The sequence below is a fragment of the Trichechus manatus genome, unplaced genomic scaffold (assembly GCF_000243295.1).
Source record: "Trichechus manatus latirostris isolate Lorelei unplaced genomic scaffold, TriManLat1.0 scaffold00080, whole genome shotgun sequence".
Taxonomy (NCBI): Eukaryota; Metazoa; Chordata; class Mammalia; order Sirenia; family Trichechidae; genus Trichechus; species Trichechus manatus.
In genome coordinates, this window is record NW_004444016.1 from 6,513,368 (window position 1) to 6,528,065 (window position 14,698).

Here is a 14,698-nt window from a genome sequence, read left to right on the forward strand (position 1 = left end):
CGAGGGGCCGTCGGAGATGCAGAGATGTGTGAAGGGACTTAAACTTTGGGGGGAGGCCTGTGGAGGAGGCCTGCGGAAGTGTTTGCTGCTGACTACTGCGAGCTGCTGACTCACAGTAGGAAACTGTGGTAACTCCGGGCCACGTTTTCCTCACCTATGGAGTGGGATAGTGGCTTCGCCCCGCCTATCCCGGGGGCTTCCAAGGAGGCGCCACTGAAGCCCTTCCCCAAACCGTAGCCTAGCGGGTGATGGCTTGTCTGTTATTCTCCTCAGGGATGTCCTTTTTAAATATACGCTAATGTCTGTTCTGTGCAAAGCCTGTACTAAGCTCTGGAAATTTAGAGATGGGTTTGACGATGAGCTTAAAAGCGTCCCCTGGGACGCTTAAAAGCCAAGAAAAGTGAGGTAGATTTATGGAGTTGAGAGGGCAGCCTGCATCCCTTGTCCCCCAGCTCCTCAGGCACTGACTCCAGTCATTAGCAGAGTCCTTAGAGGGGCTGCTACAGGGTCAAGGGTAGAAAGAAGAACAGGGTAGTTCTTGGGGCCAGCATTACACTTCCCTCTTTGCTGTTCCTTACACTTCCTCCTTCCTATTCTACTTTGGATAGGAAGACTTATTCTCTCTCAGCTCAATCTTTTCCTTGGCCCATTCCCTTCCTTTCTGAAGTACCCAAAACCAAGCCCGTTGCCGTCGAGTCGATTCCAACTCATAGCAACCCTATAGGACAGAGTAGAACTGCCCCATAGGATTTCTAAGGAGCGGCTGTTGGATTCAAACTGCCAGCTTTTTGGTTAGCAGCCTGAGCTTTTAATCACTGCACCACCAGGGTTCCTCTGAAGGACCAGACTCTAGGAAATTAGTGAAAAGGAAATGAAGAAATATTCCTGCCGATCCTCACTCAGGTTTATAATAAAGGCAACTCTTCTAGGTGGATGGGTACAGTGTTCTCACCCACTGACTTATGACTGCAGGAAGGTGGGTGGGTTGAGATAGCCAAAGATCAGGTCTGCAAAGGGAAAAATGATAGTGTTCATCCCCAAGTAAGAAATTACCTCGAATTCACTGAGATCTTACCTAAGAAGATTATATCAGTTATAGTATCAACCAGCAACTATTTAGAGAGTTGTTGGGTTGGGGGTGGGGTGGGGTGGGGAGTTGTACAGCCCTGGACATAAACTGGAAGGATCGAAGTCCCCAGTGTCATGCAGTTCTAGCCCTTCCTTGCAAATACTAAGCTCCCAAGGAGCTTCAAGAGGACAAGGACTTTTTAGTGGAAAAAGCACTGGCCTAGGAATTAGATAAGGGTTCTAGTTTGGTTTTGCCACAAATTATTGTGTGAACACCACCAACTAACTCCCTTTTCCTTCTCCTTTGGCCTCAGTCTCCCCACCTATAAAATGAGAGGGTTGGATTAGATTAGTAGTTTTTAAATTGAGGAATCCTTCAGGTTCTGTGTGCAGATGTCCTGGGACTTTATACTGGGGTTTTGGAAAGGAGGACGGCACAGCAAGGAAGACCCCAGTCCCTTACCCTTTTTCAGTCAAAGCAGCTCTCCTCTTTTCTATTTTATATTTTGTGGTCTACTAAAGGAAAAAAATAAATTTGAAAACCAAAACTGGTTAACCATTAAAGGCTTGTGTCTTTTCTAAAATCAATTTTCTCCAGAGCGCGTGAGGATAGTGCTCTGCTTATACCCTGACACCCGTAAGCACTGAGAAAGTGGCAGCTGTCTAGATATTTAGTAATTTTCATTTTTTCTTAGGAGAGGGAATTCAGTATAGTGTTTAAGAGATCAGCATAGGATTGCTGTAGAATATAATAAGATAATGCTTGTATTTAGTCTCTAATCTCCCATGTAATATGTGCTTAATAAATGCTAACAAATGTTATAGACTGGCTTAGAGGAAAAGAAGTCATTTTTTTCCTATGGCTTGATATTGTAAATTAGTAGTGGGAGCATGTTGTTGTTGTGTGCCGTTGAGTCGATTCTGACTCATAGCAACCCCATATGACAGAGTAGAAGTGCCCCACTGGGTTTCCTAGGTTGTAATCTTTACTGGAGGAGATTGCCAAGTCTTTTTTTCACAAAGCCACTGGGTGGGTTCGAACCACCAGCCCTTTGGTTAGCAGCTGAGTGCTTAACTGTTGTGCCACCCGGGCTCCTTAGTTGGAGGAGAGTGGTGGGGTATACTGGGTATGTCATAAGGTCCAGATATGTCTAACTGGATCCTGTGCCAGTCTGTCTGGCAATCATTACCTACAAATAGGACAAGAAGCATAACACTACCGAAAAGGGCTGGAAGCTGCTATTCCCTGCACCCTGGCCCCTGAATCCAGCCACTAAAACTGGTGATCTGCCTCCTCTTTCAAAATAAGAAGAGCTTGGCAAAAGTTAGCCAGTATAAGAAGGTTCCAGGCAATCCAAAATCAGATGGATTACCTTATGTCCTTAAACTTGAGAGGGAAGAGAGAAACTAAAACCCTAGGTTGAGTCAAAAGCCCAGTTCTGGGACACTGTACCTATGACCAGCTCGTGTACCCCAGGCAACAGTGTGATCACAGAAGGCAAGGGTCCTGAAAAAGCCACTTGTGCTCTGTAGCCAAGAAACCTGATTAGGGACACCCATCAGGTGATTGAATATAAAAAGGAAGTTTCTCTGGTTTGGGAAGGCTAGATAGCCTGCTTTAGCAGATGGACAGTGAAGGGTGGGGTATACCATGAAGTCCAGGGCCACAGGGCTAAGGTCTGGAGATTTCAGAGATGTCAGAGAGCCATGAAGTCAGAAGTATCTGGCAGAGAATGGGGGTGCTAGAGGACTGTAGAGGGTAACTGAATTGAGAGGGGGTACTATGAATTATTGGGGGTACTTAGGAGCAGAGTCCAGATTCAAGGATGCTGGGTAAGATTTGGGAAATGAGGGCCTCTTGGAGATAACTGGTACCTCAGCATTCTCTCCCCTCCTTATCCTCTGAAACCTCACCCCTTCTTTTCTGGATTTGACTTGTTTAATTCTAGACCACCAAAAAATGATTCAACACTGCCACCATCTCAGATATTGCCATGCAAATGTACCCTTCAGCTCATTTACACCTAAATTAACCATTTTGGATGAATTTTTCTATGACTGTATCACTAGAACTAACTTAGAACCACAAACTTCAACATTTAGAACACTTTTGTGCCAGATTTTGCTTAAGTTCATAGACCACTCAACACAAATAATTCCCACGGTCAAACTCAATCTCTGTGTTCTGTAGAAGAGGAAGTTGTGGGCTCATAGAGTATAGGATGGAGGTGCCAGTTACCCAGCAAGAAAAGTGAGAGAGTAAGTAGGAATGAGATAAGTGAAGAGAACTGAGATCTCAGTTGTAGTTCTCAAAAAGGAGGTAGGTGTAGAAAGAAGTTTGAAGAGGAGAGAAAGGAAAGCATCCACTGAGCCACAGGGAGACCAGTAAGCCAAACCATATAATATTTTCCAGCAGAATTCAAATAAAATTTAGTAGTACTAGCCTGCCTTTGGGAAATTGGGTGTAAGAATTAGGCCAATGAGATACTTTGTCCACTAAATCATTTTACCTAGGGCCAGCCTCAGGTTTCTATGAATCATCTCTACTTACTTTTAAAACTATTTACTGAACTATAGTGAATTTTTGTTGGTGATACTGAGGTTTGCCGTGATACCTACGTGATTGAGATATTGGACCTGCCCCATCCAGCCCTGGAAGAAAGATACTGAGTAAATGATCCCTCTGTCTGACAGGGCCTGTGTACCTGAGCTGGTTTGTTGGTTGCCCTTCCACAGGACGAGGGAAGAAATGTGATAAGGACACTACATTAACTACCCTACGCCCGCCACCTGTTCCTGCTTTAGGGCCATATAGTCCTATGTCGGAATAGGGAGGAAGCTGTCTTGTAAATGGCCACCATCCTGTTGTCTAGACATCAAGGAAGGGATGTGGTCTCAGGGAAGCTGCAAGAACTGCAGAAGGCTGCACTTGGATTTCCTGTCAGAGGTGGGTTCTTGTATTTCTATGAATAGTAAGATCCCCCAGCAGAACCTCCTCTAATACAGTTTGCTATAGAGCAGAATTCAGCTTTAGGTGAGTTCACCCTGGACCCCTTCCCAAAAAATTTACTTAGCAAAAGAACAATCCACTTGTCTAAAGTGGTACTGTAGTGTCAGTGTCAGGGTAAAAGCCTTTCAGTCTCAAAGGTATTAATACCAGTTTACCCCCTCTCCAACCACACACATAAATACCTTATGACTAACAGCTCATATTTGTAGGACATTGTCCAGAATCAGGGGAAAGTTTGTGGCCTTAGAATGCAGACTTCAACTGAGTTACCTAGAGTGAAACCCATATCCTTGACCTGATAATCCAATATGATATGCAGCTCATCTAACTGCCCATGGCAGTCAGAGTAACAATAATAATTTAAACAGAATCCAGTACTTCTAGACATTGTTATGTCACCTGCAGAGTTCTAGCTCAGTAACATGGTTGTACTGGAATTGACTAGTATAAGTCATGTGTTTTCTGCAGTGTTATTTAAATCAAATATATCTGAATTATTAAAAAAATATTGCTGTTATAGGTTGAATATCTCAGGAAATAGACTCTGAGACTCAGATTTGTATGCCAACGGTTTATTGGTGAGTGCTTCTGGGAACAACAGCATGAGGAGTAAGGGAAGCAGGACTGGGTAGAGGGAGAAATTGAGGCAAGGGGTCCAAGTCTTCATCCCCATTCCCACCCCTATACCAGTCATCAACCAGTTGTGAACTCTCAACAGCCAACACTCCCAGCAGCTGGGGAACAAATGCCTTGATCCTGAACTGGGATCTTGGTGGTGCTCCACATTGTCTGCTACAAGTGCCAGCTAATACTTTTACTTCCCGAGCATTCCAACATTTATTATTCCATTTTACCTACCCAGTAGCCTGTGAGGTAGACAGAGTCGGTAGAGATCACTCTTCCCTATTGATACATGGGAATGTCAAAGACTTGCCCAGAGTCACATAAGATTTGCCTCTGGTTCCCACCCAGTGATTTCTACTTAACAGATTGTGTTCATTTTTTTCTACATCTAGAGTTTATAGAACTGTGGAATATAAGAATTAGAAAAGATAGTGAAGGCCAAGTAGTTAGTTCAGCCAGGTCACTTTAAAAGTAATGAAACAGGCTCAGAGAAGGGGGGTGATTTGATCAACGTTAAGCAGCAAGTCTGTGGAGGAGCCCAGCCTCATGGCCAGGTTTTCTTCACCCAAGAACCTATTTTCATTACCTATGATGTACTGGAGTTACAAACATGAGTAGGTTACAGGCCCTGCCTTAGATAATTTTGGAATCTAGTAGGTTTCTTCAGTCTCACTTTAATAGTTTTAATGAGACAGAGGGATAGTGAAACTTTTTATTCTAGGCTTTCTCATATCACTTTGCAAAGTCTAAATCCAGAATAAGATAGCATATTGTTTCTTGAGAATGAGTAATCTCAGAGATCAGGAATGGTGTTCTCCCCATCTTCCAAACTGTTGGCTAGTAATGCTTATAAAGTTGAACAATCTCTGCAGACACACACAGATGACTCTTCCATTGATTCTGCCCAATCAAGATTCGTTTCCAAACCAGTATCATGGCAAAGATACCTATTACTAAGAAAAGAGATACTGCCTTTCTTTTTCTCTTTAAATAACTTTATAGGATTTATGTGATTTTTTATTCTCTTTCTGGGACATAAAGATAACAGCTGCCTGCAGTAAAGTGGGTGGGTTTTCTGTTTACAGAGTCACGACCTAACTTCATTCCAAACTTGCCCAGTGATCTTCCCACAGCTGGGGCCAAAGTGATGAATGTCTATCCTGGGGCAGGCAAAGGACAGCTGCCTTCATATTATTCAACTCTCACCACTGGAATTTCCTAGTCGGAATGTTTTGTGCCTCCCAAGTTCTCTCGCTGCAGATGTGACGCTTCTTTATTGGTGATGGTTTATATTTCATTTTCTTTCTCCTCTGTCAGTGTGCTTAGTCAGTCACCTGAACCCTACTTAATAAGCCAAGTGAACTGAGGAAGAACTGACAAAAATTTCTCTCCATCTCTCAGGTTTTTCAGAGAGCTCCCCACAGGGACAGAACCTTGCATGCATTCCTGGCCTAAGAAAGGAGATCCCAAAGCTGCTAGAACTCTCAGTAAACAAATGTGCATGGGAGCAGAAACCTTAAAAGAAGTTAGACTGCAGGCCAGAAAATAATTTTAATGAAAAGTAGAAAAAGACCAATCCACCTCATCATTTTCCTCACTCTTGCTCTTTCCAATGACTCTGAGAAAGTGGGAGGAGCAGGCTGTGTATTTAGAATGGCTATCCAAATGGGAGAGAGTCTCTTGTATTGGTAGCTTGCTCCCAGATCTCGAGGAAAGCTAGTGTCCTTTAGATCTGGGAGTAGATGTGAAACAATAAAATAATTTATATATAGTTCATTGTCCCTACCAATCCCATTGCTTTCTCCTCGCAGTCACAGGGCAACTGCATCATCCTCGGGCCCATGGGGCCCCAATGTTGCCTTTACAGAACCTGCAAAATAAACACAATGAGGAAGGATGAACTTCTTGGAAGTGGCGGGGTAGGGAAGATGGAAGGAGAAGCTGGGTCTTTGAAAGTATCTCCTTTCTGGCTCAGGAACTAGAACTTGAAGATAGGAGGCGGGGTGGTGGCGGGGGGGTGGTGAACTTGGGGAAGGGAAGAAGGAAACAGGAAAAACGCACCTTCTCTGCTGAGGAGCATTCTTTGCTGTTATTCGTGTTGATATTCTTCATGGAGATGAGGGTGATGCTGTCTTTCTCGCCATTGGCTGTGGAGCAGCTAAGGGTAGGGAAGGAGTCTGGGTTATAGAGAGGAGAAGGAGGGAGGGCAATGGGGAGTCAAGGAACTGTGGGGTTGAAGTTGTTGAACCTTAGATCTTTGTTCTGAAAATTCTGTATTTTGATGTGTGCCATAATGAACTGAGCACTTTGAAAAGACTAAAAGATCTGTATTTAAATCTTGGTTTTACTACTCACCACTTGTGTAATCTTGACCAAGTTAAAACTTCTGTTAATCCTTATTTTATTTGTGTAAAGTGAAGTAATAGGTACCTTAAAGAATTGCGTGAGGATTTGAGATAATATTTCAAAATATCTACCATAGTGTTTGGCACATAGTAGGTACTAAATAAATGGCTCCTAAGCATACAGGAAGTGACTTCTTACTTAAGGGGTAGATTAGAATCTGAGTTCCTACCCTTTCCTGAGAGGGTTTCAGAGGTTTAGCTCTGGGGTTGAAGAGTTCCAATTCATCTCCTGTCACCATCACCTTATTGTCTCCTTTCAGATCTTTCCCTGTCCTTGTCCTGTCCACTCAGTGGCTCAGTGGAGGCTGTCAGGATTTTGTGTGTGTGTGTGTGTGTGCGCGTGTGTGTAAGGCAGGAAGTGTTGGTTCCCTCTTGGAAGTGGGGGAGTGGGAGATCAGACAGATGATTCTTCCTTTACACCTTTGACAGTCTTACCTTTCAGATATTCCTGAACTGCCTGGTTTCTGGGGATCTGCAAAAACCCAAGGCATAGATTAGGAGTCACATGCTGTAATTCAGACACCTGGCCTGCCCCTCAAAGCCCACCAAAGTGACCCCTCACAATTCATGGTGCTTAAATGCCAATCCTTCTCTCAACTCCAGTCTGGGTCTCAGCCATGGAATTTAGCCCTGGAGCTCCCCAGCAAAGAGGGAAAAAGCGGGGCTCTGAGATCAGGGCTTTACCTTCAGACTCCTTGTTTTTCCGACACTTAAACCTTAGACTGACCACACTGACTAGGATGATCACCACAACCACCAGGATGACAATGAAGCTAATAACACCTGAACAGAGAAAAGAATAGGGTAAAAGGGAGGCTGAGAAGGGGACAAAAAGGGGCAACAGGAGTCCAGAATTCCCTTTGCTAAGTGCTGTATAGACTGGCTCCAGAAGCAAAGTGAATTCCGTTTCTTTGTGGAGCAAGCGAGCTCTCAACCTGCTGCCCCTAGCCAAAGTAGGGCATCCTCCCATGCCCATCCTCCCATAGCAACACGGAACCCAGCAGAACCAAGAAGAGTTGACTAGAGGGCCAGTGGAGGCTCTCTCCCACCACAGCCTTTCCTTTAGCCAAACCCTCCTGGAATAAATGGGAGAGATTTGAACTTGTGTTTCTATACCCAGAGTCTAAGTCAATTTCAGGGAAAATTCCCTCCCATGCCCCACCTTCTCCGCCTGACTCACCAAATGCAGCCACGGTGAGCACCGACTCTGATGTGGGACTAGGCAGGATGGTCAAGTATCCCCCTGTCCTCAGGCTCATGGTGGTTGATTCCGGGGTAATATTTTGGAATGTGTCTAAGATGGAGTGGGAATAGGTACATCAGTGACGGGAACTGACACAGCCTAGCATGGAGAACTAGCTTCCCTCCCTCACCCCCCAGGTAAAAAATTACAGGGGGAGCTCACACCCTACATAAAAGACTTCTTCCCTGCCACATCAACCAGATCCCAGGAGAATGGAGGTCAGACCATGATGATGTGTGGTCATGTGAATGGCATTGCTAGTTGCTCACGTTGCTGGTGCCAGAGGACTCCAGGAGATTCAGGATCCGTCTCTCATTATGCTTTTCCCACCTCCCCTTGAGGCCCAGAGGAAAAGGATTTATGCCCCAGATACAGGGAGCCAGACTGGGCAAGGTATAGCCATCTGTGTTTTGCCAAGTGTTGAAGCGGGTGGAAAGAAGTGCACAGGATATTTATCCTCAGGAGCTGATCTAACAAGCCAGGCTGCCAGTTAAATGGCACAAGTATCTGTCCTCTTGAAAAGTAGTATGGCCACCCCTCTACTCCCCTCCTCAACTCACTGTACTTTCAGGCCTAATTACTGTTCCATTTTCTTATCTTGCTGAACTCCCCTCCCAAGTAGGTCTGGGGAGTGTAAAAACTCCCAGAGCCAAGGAATGAGATGAGAGAAAGGAGGAAGAAGTGATCTCGATAGGTCCTCTGCATTGTGAGCACAGACAGAACATACCTCCACTTGGGCTGCCACTGCTCCTGCTGCTGCTGCTGCGTGGGGCACCTGTGCCTGCACCATGAAAGCATGGCCAAGGTGAAGGGCATCCTCCCCACCCCCAGCTCTTCCCTCATATTGATTGGTGAGGGCCAGCCTTCCCCAAGAGGAGGGCAGCTCTTTCCCAACCTTTTCTGCCTCTCTTTCCCATCATTTTGGGTTCTTCTACCCCTCTCTCTTCCCCTCTACTCCTTTATCAGCTCAAGTCCAGCCTCCTTTACCTTCATCATGACCAGGCCCAAGTTCTTGTCTCTATTCCCCCACCAAATCTCTCTCATTCTCTCCCCAACCAGGTGATTTGGATCCTGGCCTCAAGACCCATGGTTCTGGAGCAGGACCTGGGCCTTCTGACGTGGGGAAGAAGGAACTCACCCAGACATACCCCAGTGTCCTTCACCCCCACCCCCTGCCCTGGCCCTCAGCAAGTCCTGATGTGTGCTTCTGTGGCTGGGACTGAGGCAGGCCCAGTGAGAATGAGGAATGACCATCCATCGTGCTTGACCTCAGCGTGGTGGGTTCACTTGTTACTATGGGGACCTGTGAGGCCTTCTTTAAAGGTGCTGTGGATCAGGAAGCATGCCGAGGGCCTGTTTAGGGCCTCAGCCAGCAAGCGTATAGAGAGGACTCTTTAGTCCCAAATCCTCCTTTACTGCTTTTTGTTCCAGGTGAAGAACCATTCTCTCTCTCACCTCTGGGCCTTTACCTGTACAGCTCCCCCTGCCTGGAATATACCCCACCACCTCCACCCTAATATCTCCATCTGACTAACTCCTTCTCAGGTCTCAGCTCCAGAGGTCACTCACTCTGAAATGTTTTCCCTGGCCCGCAAATTTGAAGTGGCTGATGTTTTTCTGGGCTCCCATAGCACCTCCTGCCTATGCCCATCCTAACCATTCTCACCCTGCTTTGCAATTGTCCATCTGAGGTCCTGTTTACTTGTCTGTTCCCCCACTAGTTTATATTTTCCTTTAGAGCAGACACTGTGTCTGATTCCTCCCTGGGCCTTCCCTGGATGAGATTAGTATTTTGAGCAGCAGAGTACCTGGGGAACCAGTGCTGGACAGAGGACTTAGGCTCTGAGGGAGGGATGACTCCTGCAAGGATATAGTCAGATATGGAGTGGGAAGTGGGGCAGGCTTGGTGACACTACACTCTGCCGGCCATCCCAGAACCCTTGGGCTCCAAGCAGGACTGAATAGCTGGGGACATGGAGGTGAGGAGGTTGGCACCTCATCAAGCACACTTACTCACCCGTGTTGGGAGAAGTTGGCTCTATGGTCAGACTTAGATTGCTGAAGGCTCCTGAAACAGATCATTGGAGGCTGAGGGATCTGTTGCTACCTATTGCTGTCTCCCTCTCTTCTTCCTTTTATCTGGTATTTTCTAGACTTTCTCCCTGCCCCACCCCCAACCATTCATCTTGCTCCTCTTTCAAGCCATGTTAGAATAGGCCAGGCAGGAAAAAAAAAAAAAAAGAAATCCCTAGATGAGCTCAGCTTTGGATGTTGTGAAAGCTCTGGCCTCAGCACCCATCACCTGAGGTCAGGGCAAAACTGGTCTAGAGCTCCTCTCACCCTTCCTACATCGCCTGGAGTAGGCCCTGTGTATTTGTTCTTACCCTGAGAGCTAGAGGTCTGGGTTGTCGTGGGCTGGCAGTTGTGGCCTGCAAGAGAAAGCAAAACATGTGGCCTAGTTTGGTAAGTCTCCTGCCCAGGACAGAGCTCATAGTGGAACTCAGGCCGTTTGGCTTTCTAAGCCTCCCATGCTGGAAGCAGACACACTTGGCAGAGGACTAAAGGATGTGGGCTCTAGTTCATGATGCTGGCTTCCTCCAAGACTGTGACTCAGTAGCACCATTACCACCATCTCATGGTTCAGAGTCCCGAAGTCCTTTCTTGTCTCTTCAACTCCATGTGGGTCTTACACCATCCTGACACAAGGTCAGAGAAGGTTGTCTTAAACTAATGACAAGAACAGAAGGTCAGTGATCTTCCGAAACAAGAACCCAGGACTCCAGGTCCCTAGGGTAGTGTTCTCGTCACTCTGTTGTTAGGCTATTCATTTTCCCTGTGAAGACTGTCATCCTGGACCCACCCCAAAGAAAGGGAATGGAGAGAAATTGTGAATAAGATACGGTTAGGGATTAGAGTTTGTATCTGGGTTCTCTCTCTGCCTGCCCCCAGCTGGAGGGAGAGTCCTGCACAGGAAGCAAGTTCTGGGGTATATACAAGAGACAGAGAGCTCTAGGGCAAGGGACAAAATTACTCTCACAGGAAGTTTACTCTCGAGGTCACGGCCTACTTCAGAAATGGCCATTGTTGGCCAAACCCAGAGAGGAGTGGCTTACCAGAAGTCCCCAGTCAGAAGCTCTCATTTGTTTTTTGCGCGTACATGTATATGTCTGTGAGCCTCTCTGCAGATGTGTGTGTGTATGCACATGTGTCCACATATGTATCCTGCTATGTGTGTGAGACCTGAGAACTCAGGTTGTGTTTCCTCATTTTCTACAATGAAATCATTCTTAAAACCTGTGAACAATGTGAAAGGAAAACAACGTGGGGAAGTGGAGCCGCCCAGCTGGGTTCCCGTCCCTCAGCTCAGCCTGGGCCTACAGTCCCTAGCCTGGGCCTCCTGCTCCCTGGGCCCCTCATCATCAGGGAAGCACTAAACCCAGGCCTGGGTAGACAGAGGCGGCTGGGTGCCAGGGGCCCGCCCTGGCCTATGGCAGCCTGCGGGTCTGTTTATTTTCCTTAATCCACTGCCTTCCTCCATGGGGCTGTCATTTGGATAGTGTGGAATTAATTTTTTCCAAGCCTAAGCTTGCCCAAACCCTGGGTTGTGTTTTTCCAGGTCATCATCTCTGATAGCTCCATTAAATGTGGGGTAAAGAGGGAGAGTTAAAACTTGTGGGAACTGCAGGCTATAGAGAATCCTTCCCGCTTGAGGTGGGCACAGATACAATGACCTTGGGAGAACTCTTTCAATCCAAGGCATGTCCTGAAAACATCTATCAGTTATTGATCAAGCATATCCAATGTACCAGCTAAGTTCCACAACATCATAACTTTATATTTTAGTGGAGGGCACAGTGTACTGCCTTCCTGCATTTATCGAGAAAGAAAACTAGTGTCTTGGAAGGAGTTCCAAAGTCACAAACTTTAGGTCCTAGTTGCCTGCTCTCTCTGTGCCTCCTGCCTCCTTTCCTCCCCAGACTTTTTGTTTCCAATAGAGATTCTTCTGTGAGTAGGGGAGGGATTTAGGGAAAGTCTGCCTCTGCGGGCCAGGATGCCTCTGAGTACTGGGCACCAAGGTACCCAAAGAACACTGTCCATAGGGATTTCTTATTTTCCTGCTCTCCCCTGCCTAATCTCTACCTGCTTCATTCCCTTCCAGATCATCTTCTTCCTCTCTATCTCCCCGCCCACCATTTTCTTCAGTAACGTAGTTTAGTAGTTAAAATCTTGGATTTTGGAGTCTGACAGGCTTAAGTTCAAATCCTGGCTCTGTCATTTACTGTGTGACCTGGGCCTCAGTTTTCTTTAAAATGCATTGGTAGCTACCTCATAAGTTGTTGCGAGGATGAGAAAATGCATATAAAGCATTTAACACAGTGCTTGGCTGATAGTCCTTACTCAATAAGTGCTATATATTTTTTAATTTTAGCCCATTCCCTGAAATCCTCCAAGTCTCAAGTCTGCCCTGACTCTATATATCCACAGTTAAGCCCCTTCATGGGCCTGAATATCCTCAAGAGGATTCCTCAGTCCACCAAAATGGAGGAGACAGTAAGTGCTCTGAGCTCTTGGAATGAGAGGTTAGGAAACTCAAGGGATGCTAGGGGATTAGATAGAGTTTATCAGGGCATTTGGTAGCCCTGGCATTTGCCTGGGACAGGACAGTGGATAGGAAGCTGGGAGAAGCCTAGATTTATGAAAAGCCACCTCATGAGTCTTACCTTTTACTCTATTTCCTCTTATGCCATCTCTGCAATTTCCACAACAGCCTAGTCGCCAGCCCCAGATCAAATCTGAGGGGGACAGCAATCAGTTTTTGCCCCAGCCCATGGGCTTTTTGAGATATTTGGCCTTCCAGGAGGCAGAATGCTCTGGTACTCAGGCCCTCTCTCCCCACAACCAAGAAAGGTCCAGCTTGATAGCTTTCCCATCACCCCTTCCCATCCAAAGCACTTTTGCTCTCTCTCTGCTGCTTCTAACACAGGCTTAGAAATCTTCAGCCGAGAACTTGTTGAGGGTGAGGTGGGGAAGTGATGACCAAAGGGAAGTTGTTGCCCTGTGAGTCACAATCTCCTGAATTTTTCATGGTTCCCAGTAACTGCTCCCTAGTTATAGGACCCCTTATGAGCTGCTTCAGGAGTCATCAGCTGGCAAAGCCCTGTCTGAGAGGTGTTGTTTCAGAGTAATCTCCTCTAGAGGCCATCTTATCTAGCCCCCTCGGTAAGGCTGTGGTGTACATCCTCCTTGACAAACAGTTCTTTGTGTCTAACTCCAGTCCCTTTGGCTGTGATTTGAGTTTACAGTCAACATTTGGAATTCCCAATAACAATTACTTACTCCTCACATGAAAAAAGATCACCAGAGGGTTAGGCTTGATAAGGGGCAGCTGTGGCTTTTTGGGCCTCCCCTCACCCTGGAAGGAACCTTCCAGCTTCAGTCTCACACCAAGACAACCACTTCACATTTCATGAGGTCAGCCTCAATCAGGGCCCCAGTTCTCCCTGGAAATTTCCTCACAAAAGGGTTTAACTCTATTTTACCACTGCCTGGTAATGATTACCCCCCAATTCAGCTGATCCTCTTCACGGAAAGTCTCTGGAATTTCCCTTGGGGACAGCCCTGGATGGAGAGTGCATGGTGTGTGTCCTGAAGGAGGGACTGGTGCCCAGGACTGCCAGCCTCCCGAGATGAATTGCTGGAGGAAGGTGGCAGGCACTTCTTACCTTGGAGTAGAAGGAAGCCCAGGATGGCCCAGCACAGCTGTGTTGCTCCAACGGTCACCATATCAGCGGGGTGTGTGGTGGGCAGACAGCCGCTCGGCAGAGGCTCTGTCCATAGTGGAGAAGAGAGAGGGAGTGCTGGGGCGGGGTGGGGGGTGGGGCTGGCTCTCCAGGAGCTTCCTGTCAAAGAATAGAAGGAAACAGATTGGGACTGACTCCAGGGGCCTTGCTCAGTTTGCCCATCCAGATGAGGATGTGAGGCTGCCGCAGCAGCGAATCACTCAGCACCCTTCATGGCCTGGGGCAGGGCCGCTGTGGTCTCCCCCAGGACCTGTGCACATAACCAGTGACAGCAACCTGGCCCCATCTGCCCTCTTCTCCCCGCTGAGTAGTCTATCAGGTCCCTCCACTTACCACCTGGAGGTTTTTCTGCACTCTAACTCCGACCTTATCCAATATTGCTTCAGGCCTGATCCTCCTCTCCCATAAATGAGCCCAAAGATCAGCCCACCAAACGCCCAAACTCTGTGGGCTCTGAATTCTCTGCATTCCTCTCTCTCCTCAGGGTTCCTGTGCAGAAGAGATGCCCAGCATCTTTCAGGGAGGCCTTACAAGCATTATTGTTATT

General features: G+C 46.9%; 1 protein-coding gene across 1 annotated transcript; it reads right to left on the bottom strand.

Annotated features, from left to right (window-relative positions):
• Positions 1 to 6,563: 6,563 nt before the first annotated feature.
• Positions 6,564 to 14,134, bottom strand: ECSCR (endothelial cell surface expressed chemotaxis and apoptosis regulator). Its single transcript, XM_012556853.1, has 9 exons — positions 14,074 to 14,134; positions 10,735 to 10,779; positions 10,368 to 10,418; positions 9,078 to 9,131; positions 8,288 to 8,401; positions 7,792 to 7,890; positions 7,543 to 7,579; positions 6,764 to 6,860; positions 6,564 to 6,572 (listed from the first exon to the last, which is right to left on the bottom strand). The coding sequence occupies exons 1-9, from the start codon at positions 14,132 to 14,134 to the stop codon at positions 6,564 to 6,566; spliced, it is 567 nt and encodes a 188-aa protein (XP_012412307.1).
• Between the last annotated feature and the right edge of the window lie 564 nt (positions 14,135 to 14,698).